General features: G+C 46.2%; 1 protein-coding gene across 4 annotated transcripts in view; it reads left to right on the top strand.

Moving 5' to 3' along the window:
• The window catches only part of LOC144773622 (transient receptor potential cation channel subfamily M member 2-like), a 1,628,848-nt gene that overhangs the window by 340,210 nt on the left and 1,274,573 nt on the right, over positions 1 to 14,065 (top strand). For all 4 annotated transcript variants that reach the window (XM_078658771.1, XM_078658770.1, XM_078658769.1 and 1 more), the window contains exon 9: positions 6,496 to 6,557. In XM_078658771.1, the coding sequence (XP_078514897.1) occupies positions 6,496 to 6,557 (62 nt within the window). The remainder of the gene's footprint in view (positions 1 to 6,495; positions 6,558 to 14,065) is intronic.

Raw genomic sequence — 14,065 nt, 5'->3', positions numbered from 1 at the left:
TGATGGAATGGAGGAGGAGTCGGAGCCTCTTCCTGACCTCTTGGTAGCCTCTGAGAAAGATGGGTCAGTGGATGGAGTTAACCTCTCACCCACCCTGATGCCTGAGCAACAGGAAGACTGCCGCCAATGGCTGGGGCAGTTTCCAGATCTGTTCTCCCTGGTTCCTGGTGTCACAGATTGGTGCGTCCATGATGTGGACACAGGAGACAGCTTACCTGTGAGGCATAAGGCCTACAGAGTAACTGACAGGGTCAGGGCCTGCATCAAGGAGGAGGTCTCCAAGATGCTTGCTCTTAGGGTGGTTGAGTCCTCCAGCAGTCCTTGGTCCAGCCCCGTGGTCTTGGTCCCAAAGGCTGCTGAGCCGGGAGCCACACCTGAACTCCGGTTCTGTGTGGACTACAGAGGACTCAATTCAGTCACCAAGACTGACGCGCACCCTATCCCCAGAGCTGATGAGCTCATTGATCGGCTAGGGGCTGCCCGGTTCCTCAGCACGTTTGATTTAACGTCTGGGTACTGGCAGATCGCCTTGACCGATGGGGCAAAAGAGAGGTCAGCATTCTCTACACCAGATGGGCATTTCCAGTTTCGGGTTATGCCATTTGGAATGAAGAATGCCCCTGCCACCTTTCAGAGGTTGGTCAACCAAGTGTTGGTTGGATTGGACGAGTTCAGTGCCGCCTACCTGGATGACATCGCAGTGTTCAGTGGTACCTGGCCAGAACACCTGCGACACCTCTGGGAAGTGTTGATGGCGCTGCGCAAAGCAGGCCTCACAATCAAGACAAGCAAGTGCCAGATTGGGCAAGGCTCAGTGGTGTACTTGTGACACCAAGTGGGGAGTGGCAAGGTGCCGCCCTTGCAACCCAAAATTGAGACCATCCTGGCTTGGGAACCCCCAAGACCCAGACTGCAGTGAGAGCCTTTCTGGGGCTCACTGGGTACTACAGGAGGTTTGTCAAGGGCTATGGCACTATTGGGACCCCCTTGACAGAGCTGACTTCTAAGAAGCAGCCCAGGAATGTGATTTGGACTGACACCTGTCAAAAGGCTTTTGACACCCTGAAGACTGCCATGTGCACGGCGCCCGTGCTCCTGGCCCCTGATTTCTCCAAGGAGTTTCTAGTGCAAACAGACGCTTCAGAGCATGGTGTAGGGGCTGTTCTCTCACAGATGACTGAGGAGGGCTGGGACCAACCTGTAGCCTTCATCAGTAGGAGGTTACTTCCACGGGAACGTAGGTGGAGTGCAATAGAGCGAGAAGCATTTGCTGTGGTCTGGGCACTGAAGAAGCTAAGACCCTACTTGTTTGGGTCTCACTTCCGGGTTCAGACCGACCACAGGCCCCTCAGATGGTTGATGCAAATGAGGGGTGAGAACCCAAAACTGTTGAGGTGGTCCATCTCCCTACAGGGTATGGACTTCACGGTGGAACATCACCCTGGCACAGATCACGCCAATGCTGACGGTCTGTCCAGGTTTTTCCGCCTTAGTGATGAGGAACTCCCTGGGGAAGGGTAGTTCTCCCCACATTTCAGCTGGAGGGGACACGTGTTAGACCTGGCACCTTGGCGTGAGTTTCCCTTCCACTTTTTGCTGATGTGCCTCAGATGTTTTTGCTGGTGTCCGCTGCTCAGGGCACTGTGCCACGGCCAACCCGTGCCGCAGTGAAAGTGCTCCCTATGAAAAATGTAACTATGTGATTGATGTCCCTGATTGGTTCATTGGATTTACTGTCAGTCCCCAGTAAAGTGCACCAGGAGTGCCAGGGCTTGTGAATGCCAATACTGCTAGTGGGGTTGCAGCGCTGGTTGCGTCACCCACAGAAGCAGCCTTAAAATGTGTCTAGGGTCTGCCATTGCAGAACCTGCGTGCAGTCTGGTACTGTCATGCTGGCTGGGCAAGTGCACACACTTGCCAGCCCCTAAACCTTCCCTTAACTTCATATTAGTCTCCCCTATGGTAGGCCCAATGGCAGGGTGCCTAATAGTGAATTACTGCCAAATTCGTTTTTCACTATTGTAAGGCTACCTGTTCCCTTTAGGCCAGATGGGCTGCTGGAAATATTACACCCTATAATCCCAGCAGGCTCAGGGAACATGGTAGAAAATAATGTTTAGTATGCCTGAACTAAGAATAATAAAATACTTCTTTTAGTAAAGTTTATTTTAATATCCTGTGTTTGCAAATGCTACTTTTAGAAAGTTAGCATTTGCTTGCCTAACCATTTCAGCCCGCCTCTGCTAGTATGTGTATCTGACTGTCTGGGATGTGTGAGTGACAGGGCTGGGGGATGACAGGTGGTGAATGCAAGGATTACACCTTAGTGGGAGGTAGGAGTGCCCCTGGACTCTTAATCACGATGTGCTCTGCCACCACAATGCTGATGATGACTTAGCCGGCACCTGGCCCAGGAAGGGCGAAGCACTGTCATCAAGGTACTCCTGGCTGCCCCTGTCCACACAATGCTGGCTCCACCTCCCTGTGGAGCGTCTGATGTGCCTGCCCTCACACTGAAAGCAGAAGCCAGAAGTACACCCAACAAGTGCTCAGAGACTGAAAGCAGTTATGCAAAGGCCCCCCCTGGCCTGTAAGAACAAAGGAAATACAGTATAAAAGTAGGAGCCCTGCTCCTTGTAAATCAGAATCCTGTTTCCCACAAATAACCTCTGCCCGACTAGAAGGAGAAGAAGACGCTGGAAAGACTGGCCTGCTGCTTGCCCTGCTGAGGAAGGAGAGGAGAAGACTTTTCTAAAAAGACTTTGCTGACTTGTGCTTGAAACTTTTCTCCAAGGGCTTGATTGAGCATGCCCCCTGAACTGAACCCCAGGACCAGTGGGTTCTCCTGTGCTTGGGCCCGTCTGCTATCTGAGGCCGAGTATTTCCTCCCGCCGGAGGTTAAGTTGCCCCCTCTCGCCCCCTCCTAGGGCCGTGATACCCGGGAGCCAGCCTGCCCTCTTGCCCTTGAGAGCCTCGCTCCACTCGGAGTCGCTCGGCCCCTGGGCTAAGGCCGGCCGCTCCTCTACCCCCGCCTGCTTCAAGGAGCGCCTGAGTGCGATTTCAGCCCCTCCCGCCGGAATCACAGGGACGCGAGCTGTCTGCAGCCTGGACGGCCGCCCGTGCATTTCCTTTGCACCCGGCCGCCCCGCTTTGCTCTGCCCCCCAGGAGAGGCCGCGCCGCACTAAGAAGGGAGCCCCCTCGCTGTACCGCCGGTACTGAGGTCCCCCGTGCTGCGTGTCACCCCCGGAGATCCTCCGCTTTCAGAAGAGATCCCCCTGCACTGCCGGGACCGAGTCGCGCTGGCCGTGCCGACTCGGCCCCCAACGAATGAAGAGAAAAGCTCATAAAGACCTCATCGGGCTCGGGGCCCGCAACTTGTTCTTTCCCCGTCCACCGGAGCTGATTTCTGCCGTGGAGTCCAAGAAGGAAGTCTGCGCGCCCTAGGAGTCCTCGCGGGTGAGTGAGAGCCGAACGCGCCCTTCCACACTCACCATTTGGGACCCCTAGCCCTCCCTGACTGAAGCCCTGCCCTCGGAGCCTTCCCGCACTGCCGAGCCCAGCTCGCGTCTGACTCTGTCCCCGAGCCGCTGGGAAGAGCCGTACGCGGCGTAGGCGTACTCACGCCCGATGCGTGAGCCGCGGTAGGGCCCTGGTCAATTTCCTCGGAGAGAGCGAGGGAGGCGCGGCGAAGTGCCCCGGAGGCCCAGGGCTGATCTAAGATCCCCCGAACTTGGGAAGAGAACCACGGGGAGAATAACTGACACTAAGAGAACTGTAAAAGAAGTGATTTTATAAGGAAATCCACATTTGAACTTGAAACTAAAAGCTTGCCTATATACAATCTGTGGCCTAATCTGAAAACAACGTTATATTTGGTCTTGTGATAAGTCTGAACTGACATATATATATTTTTACATAAAGGAACATATTTTTATATATTCACAGCCTGGTGTCCATTTGTGGGGGGATTGGTACATTTTACTGTGTGTGTTATTACAAATGCTTAACTGAATAACGCCTGAAGAATAGCCTTGGCTGCTCACGCCACGCACCTAGAGGGTGAGCAAGGGTAATTCTAAGGGGTCATCTTTCGCCCGGACTTAGAGGAGAGGGTCCCTGCTTGTCAAAAGTGAATACTTGCGCCAACCAGAGACCCCCAATTCTAACAATCAATATTTGTGTTCTTGATATTTGTGGTTTTCCTAGTTAAGCATATGAAGGTGATAGTTTTTGTTTACTATATTTATTTTCTGATATTTTTGTATTTCAATACTGTGTGCATCAATATTATGTCAGTGGCCCATCCTTCATGGTATAAACCATCTTCCTTTTACCTTCAACAACATTCTCAACTGTTCTCATTCTCTCTAACTTCCACACTCGGGCATAGTGTCCTTTAGGACCACACTTGCCACAAAAATAATTCTTCGCAATATGCGGAACTGCGGCACCAAAACAAACTTTCATTCAAAGTCTCTCAAATTTGTGGATGTTATGCCCTTAGCATGTTTGGTAGTCATTCTTTGTAGACAATCATCAGAGTCAAGTTTCCTATCTTCATCCAAGACAACATGCATGCTGCTTTGTATAGTATGATCAGTTTGATTCTGTTAAGTGATGGATTCCTTGTGAAAAGTTTCTCCAGTACCTGATTATTGTTGGTACATTGTGCTAACTGATCCCTAATTAGGGAAGCTGTTAATTCTCCAAAGTCACAAGTATGTGCAAGAGTTGCGTGACAGGCAATATAGTTGCTAGCCTTCTCTGTTGGTCCTTGAAATCTAGTGAAAAACAGGTAATGTTATAAAACAACTTGTATTCAATGTTCAAAATACTGCTCAAGCATCTTCACTGTCATAGATTAAATGTCTGTTGGCTCACATCTGCATAACCATTTGTTATCTCACTAGTGGTCTCATAAACATTGCAGCCAAAATGCCCAGATCATGCAGTAAAATCACTTTCTACCTAAGCTTTTTGCCTCCAGAGGCCATAAAATATGAACCAAATAGTTTCTTCCAACGTTTCCAAGGACTTACACGATCACCCTTTTTTGACATAAATGCAGGTGGTTGAGACATGCACTAAACTGTAGAAAATCAGCAGTTATAGTTATACTTATCTCAAGAAATAATAACTTGTGCCCTAATGATTGACATTTTGCCTCCTACAGGAGTGTAGGCAATGCAGAGCTAAAATTAACTGATACAGTACCCCCAATAATCCTGACATTCTTCTTGGCAAGGAACAGTACTACAATAAATCAAATACAAAACCGATATGGCACTTGAAATGAAATCCGGGTTCTCACCAGCCTCTCCAGCCACCTGACACTATGTTGATGCTTTCTTATTGCCCAATTCAAAGTGGCCATCACGCAGGCGTGATGAAATATTTGCGCTTAATGGGCACCTGGCATTGGCACTGACGTTATGATGTTATCACACTCAAGAAACAGAGTGCTGTTGTGCGAGCTAGAAATTAAGCCTGTGAGCCACTTCCACAGCATCCAATAGGGCCATGAGAGCTCATGTTGATGGCCCCCACTATGGTTGGGAGAGCATGCACCAACAATTGCCGCTACCAGGTAAAACCTCTATCTGGAGTAATCAAAAATATTTCTAAGAAAGTTTTGAGCAGCAGCGCAGTAGCACACTTGTGATTCACAGTAAAAATAATTTTCACGATGCACACATGGGTCCATAAAACCTTTCTGGGAAATTGATCGTGGTATATGTTCGCCTGTCCCAACTCAGGCACAACTTGTCATCAATGTTAAGTTTGTGCTCTACACGAAGTTCGGGAATTAGATATGAAGCTTTATGGCAAAAACATCCAACAACATCAACTGCTCCTCTCATACTCGGGCTCCGACTGCAAGAGCATATACCCATCCAAATCTTAATATTCCTGCTTAAAGGCATACCATTTTGGTGTACTAGCAACACATACAAAGTACAGTATTAACAATTGAATATAACACACTCATCTTTGAGTATGGTTTGGTTTGCGTTTTATAGCCTAACAATGTTAAATGTTTCTAAATATGTAGTGCTTTGTGTGTTTTACTGTAACATTTGTTGGGATATCTTTGTGTTTAGTCAGTAAAACTGTGTTTTTCTTTTTTAAGGGTCACACTGTAACAATGTTGTAGCTCTGTGTTTCATATTATAGCCTTCTGTTCTGCATAATCATAACTTTTGGGTTGTCTTAGCTTTTTTTTCATCTGTGACTATGCTTTAGGGGTGTTTTCATGTTCAGTACCTCAGTAATGTGTTTTTTTGATTGCAGGGGTGAATTTGTGTGTCATAATCTAATAGTTTGTTCTTCTGTTTTATGGGTAGGTCTATGTTTCATACAGTAATAATATGCTTTTCTGTTGTAAGGTTGGTTTCGTACTGTAAAGTGTTTCATGTTGTGTGGGCAGATATTGGATTTTTGTTGTGTGACTGGCTTTGTGTGTCATACTGTAACAAATTGTTTTTCTGTTCTAGAGGCGGACATAAAGATCCCCATTGTGTGTGTGGTGTTGGAGGGAGATCCGGGCAACCTGGATGTAAGTATTGCTTGATGAAGGAAGAAGCACCACATAAATGTCTGAAAACATGGATGAGAGACAAAATAATATTATTTAGGGCATGAGTCTATTGAGAACACTTCTAAGAAGAACAAAGGCATGGTTTGGCGGTGCTATACAATTAGGGGTACCCTTCCGTCTCTAGTTAGAAACAGAGGTGGGGCCACTTAAGAGAAGCTCTTTGTGTGGATGGTGGCTATGTGTGACGTCCAATTAGAAGTATCCATTATGAATTGCCCACTGTAACAAGTGCCTCGACTGTCTAGATTCTGGCAGCCTAGTAAATATCTTCCCAGTAAATGACCTTTGAATAAAGATAATCCATGCCATTCTTTTTCTGGGTGGGGTATGCGTAATGTTTGTTGTATTCCCAATGTGATAAACAAGGGGATCCTTTTTGAGGTGTTGAAGTGTACCCACATTTTCAAGACCCTACTTAGTCTATGCTTGATCGTGCATGTGGGAAATACAAACACTCCAAGTATAGTAGCCTCTGTTTCTATTAGAATACAGATAAAGGGAGTAGATCTCCGTCTCTAGCTCCCACTGGTTTTACTCTGCAATGTGTCTGGGGATATCCTGTTCCTCGTCCTAAAAGCAACCTTAACTGAACCTCAGGGCATAAAACAAAGACTTATTCACTAGATACTCTGAGTCTGATTAGGGGTGAACTTTTATGGCCTCAACCCAAAATAGAGACTTAAAAATATGTTTCTGTCAATGCTGTCTGTCATTTGCTTCCACTGTGGAAACCAGCTAATCCCACAGTAATTAAAACAAGTGCTGTCACAGCCATTGACAAAGATGTACAATTGTGAATAGATCAACACATCCTCTGATGCCCATTCACACAAAGTCCATCAATAGGTACCTATGTGCACAAACCAGCACACATTCAGGCCTCATTGCACACAGATGAACCATTGTAGATAACCATATGCAGAAGAGGGCATAGGGTGATCTGCATACGTGGGTTACAGGGCGAGAAGTGCAGCAAGGCCCACAAGGGTAAATGCATCCTGGAAGCAAGCCTTTATGATGCACCTCAGTGAACCACTGTGAGGTATGAGTTAATGTCAAACTGGGTGAGGTGCCTCAAGGGAGCATTGAATTGGGTGCCACAAGGGTATCACTGAATCAGGTGACTTAGTGTAGTACTGTATGAGGTGCCTCAGAGGAGCAACAAGTGATGTACTTAAAGCGAGCACTAGTTGATGCACCTCAGGTAGAACCGGGTGATGAGTCTCTGGAACGCATTGAGTAAGGTACCTCTGGTGTGCATTGTGTGAGTTGCCTATTGAGAGTACTGTGTGAGGTGCCTCAGGGGAGACATGTCTGATGTGCCTCATTAGAGCTCTGCATATCACCCTTTCCAGGAATACTGAGTGATGTCAATAGGGAAGCACACAGGTAGGCCAACCAGGAGAGAACTACTGATGCAACTCAGAGGAGCCCTGGGTGATGTGCTTCAGGGGAACACTTAGGACCACATGTGAAACAAATTCTATTTGTGACTTCCTAATTACGAATGATTTTCCACAGTGTGATGGCAAAAATCTGGCTGGACAAAAAATTGCATACCTTTCCCCTCCCTCTTCTGATCTGGCTTTGCCAGATCATATACAGCCTGATGTCCTAAGAAATTATTTAGACATATCAAAATCGCTCTTGGTCTTACGGCCCCTTGACCATCTTTGGCACCAGTTTATTTAGACGTAAACCTATGCACCCTCTGTTTTTCATTGGCCCAGTTCCACACTGTGAGGTCCGGAAATGCTTCTTTAAATAAGTCCACCACAAATGTCCTAGTGTCCTGTCCTTCGGGTCCCTCTGGAATACCTAATATTCGCAAGTTATTCAGATGAAATCAATTATCTAAATCGTTGCTCTTTGCGTCTACATCTTACTTGTATGAGCTCATATCTGTAGTGATCGCTTTTTGAATAGCCATCTCATCTTTGAGGGTCAAAACCTGTGCTTCTACTCCTGTAATCCTTTCCGTGAACTCATTACAAGCTTTAGCAATCCTGCAAACTATGTTCTGTAGTTTCCGGCAGGCAGTATGGGTTTTTGAGTTCTTTGTGCAGGGCTCCATTCTGTGGTCCAAAATACTCTGATATATTGAACCCAATAAAATATCCTCATCTGGATTATTTAATGCCTCACTCCTGGTTAGTTTAGGGGCCCTTTCACCTTTAGGTGAGTTCTCTAAAGAAAAGGATCCATCCGATGATTCGCTCTCCCTCTTACTGAATAGCTGTTTCTTTTCCTTGATTACTCTTGTCTTTTTACAAACAGTCATTACATCTGTGCTCTCATCATCAAGATAGACACTGTTCTGCTTACTACTGGTACTCAGTACTGAACCCTCATAAAACCTTGATTTGCTGTCTAGCGCATTATATTCCTCTGATGTGTCAGAGGGATCAAATAATGAAAAACAATTCTCACAAGAGTCAGGCACCTTGCCAGCGCCTCCATGTACACCACCATGTTCCTCCAAATCTTGGGCACCTTTAGTCTCTGATCCTATGCCATCCTTCTCCCTTCTCTCCTTAGGATTGTTCGAGTTCTGTTCATGGTTTATTATTGCCATCGACTCTGTATTGTCATCCCCCTCCTGCACATCTCCCATGCTGGTATTTGGGTGCCTCTGTATTGAATTAACACTACTGTCTTCCATTGACGAGTCACAATTTACTGTTGCCTCCAACTCCAATTTGACCCCCTAATCCTGAATTACAGTTAGCCAACCATTATTTTGTCCCTCTAAAAGTTGCTGCCCCTGAGAAAAATGAACAGGCTGCTCACTAGGAACACCTACTACTAATGTCCCTGGTGCTCCTCTTGCGCACTGACCAGAAGCAGCCAAAGAAGTGACTCTTCTTTTAGGAAAAATCGGGAGACTCTCTAATTGGCAGTTCCCTGCTCACCAGTTTGTAACATAGTGTCCAGGTTACACTGCATATCTTCCATAATACCACATTGTGCTTCATGCCCGGTAACAGCTGTTCTACCACCGGATGCGTTCTCCACCAACACACATGTTTTTCCACTTCTAGCCGCTTTTGGCGGCATGTTCGCTCCGCTGTTTAACTGCTTAGCTGTTCGTTCTGAATGTTGGAGGGCTCCACCTCTCTCTACCACCAGACACTGCCACTAATTTCTCTGCTGGCAGCCCCCACTACTGCGACGCCGTCAGAGCCTGCGAGTATCTTTGTCCAGCTCAACCGCTTTACTCAATCAATTCCGCCGTACACGAGAATATTTCAAAATACTACAGGTAACAATCCCTTCTTGTCTTCTTATCCTTTACTACTTCAGTTTTGCGCTCAGCTTCCCCTTTCAGGATCTCCTTTTTGCTCCAAGAGAGGAGAAACTGGGAGCTCGCTACTCACACGTCCAAGAACTCGGACGCCATCTTGCTTTACCTGAGCATTGGTTACATCATACGAGGACAAACTCATTTTGCTTGTAGGCATGGGGAGATTAAGTGATTTGACCAGAATTACAGAATGTTGAGCTGAATCAGAAACTCCAACTTGGTACCCCTGTTGCAAAGTCTGCAGCTCTAGAAGTAACACCACATTCTCTCACCTAAGCGTAACATTTAATCAAGTGGTCAACTGAATAAAAAAAATAAAGATAACAAATAATTTAAAAGTGCTTTGTCGTTAGTTGTGAACTCAGAAAATATGTCCTCATTTTAGTTTTTTAGAGCACTAACCATAATTTGTATGCAAATAAGACCCTCTCATTTCTTTAATTTCTAAAGGACATGCTTTAGGTATTACAGTTTTGATTACATCACAATGACGTAAGGCGTGCCACACTTTTGTAATAAATATAGAATGATAGCAATCTAGTTGTCTCTTGTCTCTTTCTGCACGTCTCTTGTCTCTTTCTGCACCTCTCTTGCCTCTTTCTGCACCTCTCTTCCCTCTTTCTGCAACTCACTTTGTTCTTTCTGTAACTCTTGCCTCTTTTGCACCTCTCTTGCCTCTTTCTGCAGCTCACTCTCTTCTTTCTGCACCTCTCTTGCCTCTTTCTGCACCTCTCTTGCCTCTTTCTGCACCTCTCTTCCCTCTTTCTGCAACTCACTTTGTTCTTTCTGTAACTCTTGCCTCTTTTGCACCTCTCTTGTCTCTTCTGCACCTCTCTTGCCTCTTTCTGCACATCTCTTGTCTCTTTCTGCACCACGCTTGCCTCTTTCTACAGCTCTTTTGCCTCTTTCTGCAACTTTGTTGCCTCTTTATGCACCTCTATTGCCTCTATCTGGACTTCTCTTGCTTATTTCTGCAGCTCACTCTCTTCTTTCTGAACCTCTTTTGCCTATTTCTTCACCTCTCTTGCCTCTTTCTGCACATCTCTTGTCTCTTTGTGCACCACTCTTGCCTCTTTCTACAGCTCTTTTGCCTCTTTCTGCACCTCTCTTTCCTCTTTATGCAGCTCATTCTCTTGTTTCTGCACCTTTCATGCCTATTTCTGTACCTCTCTTGCCTCTTTCTGCACCTCTAATGCCTATTTCTGCATTCTTTTGGTTCTTTCTGCAGCTCACTATCTTCTTTCTGTACCTCTCCTGCCTCTTTCTACACCTCTCCTGCCTATTACTGCACCTCTCTTGCCTCTTGAAGCACCTCTCGACTCGTGTTGCTCTTCTCTTGACTCTTTTTGCAGCTCTTTTGCTTCTTTCCGTGCCTTTCTTCCTCTTTCTGTAACTCTCTTGACTCTTTCTACACCTCTTACCTCTTTCTGCACCTCTCTTGCCTCTTAATTTAAAAGTGCTTTTTCACTATTTGAGAGCTCAGAAAATATGTCCTCATTTTAGTTTTTAGAGCACTAACCATAATTCCGATGCAAATAAGACCCTCTCATTTCTATAATTTCTAAAGGAAATGCTTTAGGTATTACAGTTTTGATTACATCAAGATGACGTCAGGCGTGCCACACTTTTGCAATAAATATAGAATGTTAGCAATCTAGTTGTCTCTTGCCTCTTTCTGTTTATCTCTTGCCTCTTTCATCACGTCTCTTGCCTCTTTCTGCACATCTCTTGCCTCTTTCAACACCTCTCATTCCTCTCTCTGCAGCTAACGTTCTTTTTTCTGTACCCCTCTTGCCTCTTTATGCACCTCTCCTGCCTCTTTCTGCACATTTCTTCCCTCATTCTGCACCAGCCTTGTCTCTTTCTATACCTCTCTTGCCTCTGTCTGTACATCTCTTGCCTCTTTCTGTACATCTCTTGCCTCTTTCTTTACCTCTCTTGCCTCTATCTGCATCTCTCTCGGCTTTCTACTCCACTTTTGCCTCTTTCTGTACCTCTCTTACCTCTTTCTGCACATCTCTTGCCTCTTTCTGTACCTCTCATGCCTCTTTCTGCACCTCCCTATCTTCTTTCTGCACCTCTCTTGCTTCTTTCTGCACCTTTCTTCCTTTTTCTGCATTATTCTTGCCTCTTTCTGCACCTTTCTTCCTCTTTCTGGACCTCTCGTGCCTCTTTCTGTACCTCACTTGCCTCTTTCTGCACCTCTCCTGTCTCTTTCTGTACCTCTCTTGCCTCTTTCTGTACCTCACTTGCCTCTTTCTGCACCTTTAAACCTCACTCTCTTCTTTTTGCAACACTCTTGTTTCTTTCTGTGCCTCTCTTGCTTCTTTCAGCACCTTTCTTCCTCTTTTCACACCTCTCTTGTTTTTTTTCTGTACTTTTCTTGCCTTTTTTCTGTACTTCTCTGTCTTCTTTCTGCACTTCTCCTGCTTCTTTCTGTGCATGTCTTACCTATCTAGGTGTAGTTAGAAATTTGCATTAAAAAACCTCGAAGGGTGAACATGGCGGCTGCTGGCTGAGCAGCCGCTTGCATCCGGAGGCTCCCACATCCATGCGCAATGAGGAGGCAATTTTAGGATCTGACTACCCAACACTTTTTCCTTGGAACAGTTCCTAAACTACCCAGGCATATCCTGCTCACCTTTTTGCTTGTATTGAGGAACTCGGGTGTGCCTTGCAGTTGCCCCTTTCCCGCGGGAGATGTGTTTTGGAGGTTGGGTATCTGCAGCTCTTGTTCGTACGTCGTGCTGGGTGATTGCCGCTTTGGAGCTGAAGAGGGGCTGCAAAACGGCGGCTCGTGGGCGCCTCCAGATCGATTCCAGCAGCGGCAGTACTGGCCAAGTTTCGTGCTTGTTGAGAGTGCTGCCTGCATGAAGTAGACCGGCGACCACCAGGCAGCACTCTAAAGGCAGAATAGCGAGCCCCGGTATTCTCTTCCTAGCTATATCCACAGTCACAGCCTACATTGGTAAAGGTACTCCGGCTCACGCAGTAGGGGGGCATTTAAGTACCCTGCTCCAGAATAAAAGCACAAAGAGGGGCCGCTGGGGGGGGGGGCGACTAGAGCAAAAATTGAGAAGAAAAATACTAAACTACCCCCTGAGGAGAAACTTGTTCCAAGGGATGGAGGGAAGGGTTGTGATCAGGTGATAGACAGCACTACTCCAACAGTGCCAACGGAAAGCAGTTGCTAATTTTTCCAGCGATGCGAGGTCAAAGCCCAAAGTATAAAAGTAGGTAGATTTAAAAACAAGCCACCAGATTTTAAAGTTAGGATTACTCCCTCTTTTCGGTCATACTTTAAAGTACAACCCCTTGTCTTAGATGTTGTGAAACAGGGGGAGGCTTTAAGGAAGAGTACCACAGGTCAGGCAGACTCAAGTTTTAACCTGGAGGAAATGGAGTCTCTAGGAAGCCCCCCTTATGACATTAGCCTTATCGGCAACTCCTGATGCTGTCTTGGATAAAGGAAAGGGGTCTGCAGGAGGAGATGTGTTGGCTCTTCAAGACATGGCAGCCAGTTGTAGTGTAGGGGTTGATAAAGTCCCTGAAGGATTCAAGAGTAGGGGAACTTCAGTGGCCTCTTTAGAATCTCTTTTTCCAACCCTTTCAGCTGATAATAGGAAGGGGTTCTCAGTTTCCGAGGCCAACTAAGGTGAGATTAGGGTGTTCTGTGGGACGCTCGAAAAGAAAATTGATCTCCTTAACTCAAGAACATTTGTTTTAGAGAACGCAGTGGGAGATCTAAGAGAAGATCTGGGAGAAGCAAAAGCAGATATATCATCTCTCAAAAGGGAGGAGATGGTCCTACGTGAAAGGCTTGAGACGCTGGAGAACAACTCTCGGAAAAACAACCTGCGTATTTTGAATGTTCCAGAGGGGAAAGAAGGGGAAGATTTCAAGCCCTACATAGTGACACTCTTAAAAGAATCCTTGCTGATTGAGGAATCAGCGGAGGATTTGAAGAAAGACATTCAAACAGTTCAGAGACCCTTTCAGGAGGCACCCAAACAGAACAAAACCTAGGAAGATCCTTGTGAACTTTCTCACCTACTCCTTAAAGGAAAAACATCTTAATAAGGCCCTAAAAATTAAATCATTAGGAACTGGTGAATTTTCATATGAAATCCGCTCTGATCTGTCTCCTCTTACTTTGAATAGG

This window comes from Lissotriton helveticus, chromosome 8 (genome assembly GCF_964261635.1).
Source record: "Lissotriton helveticus chromosome 8, aLisHel1.1, whole genome shotgun sequence".
Lineage (NCBI taxonomy): Eukaryota > Metazoa > Chordata > Amphibia > Caudata > Salamandridae > Lissotriton > Lissotriton helveticus.
This window is presented reverse-complemented; position numbering and strand designations above follow the sequence as displayed.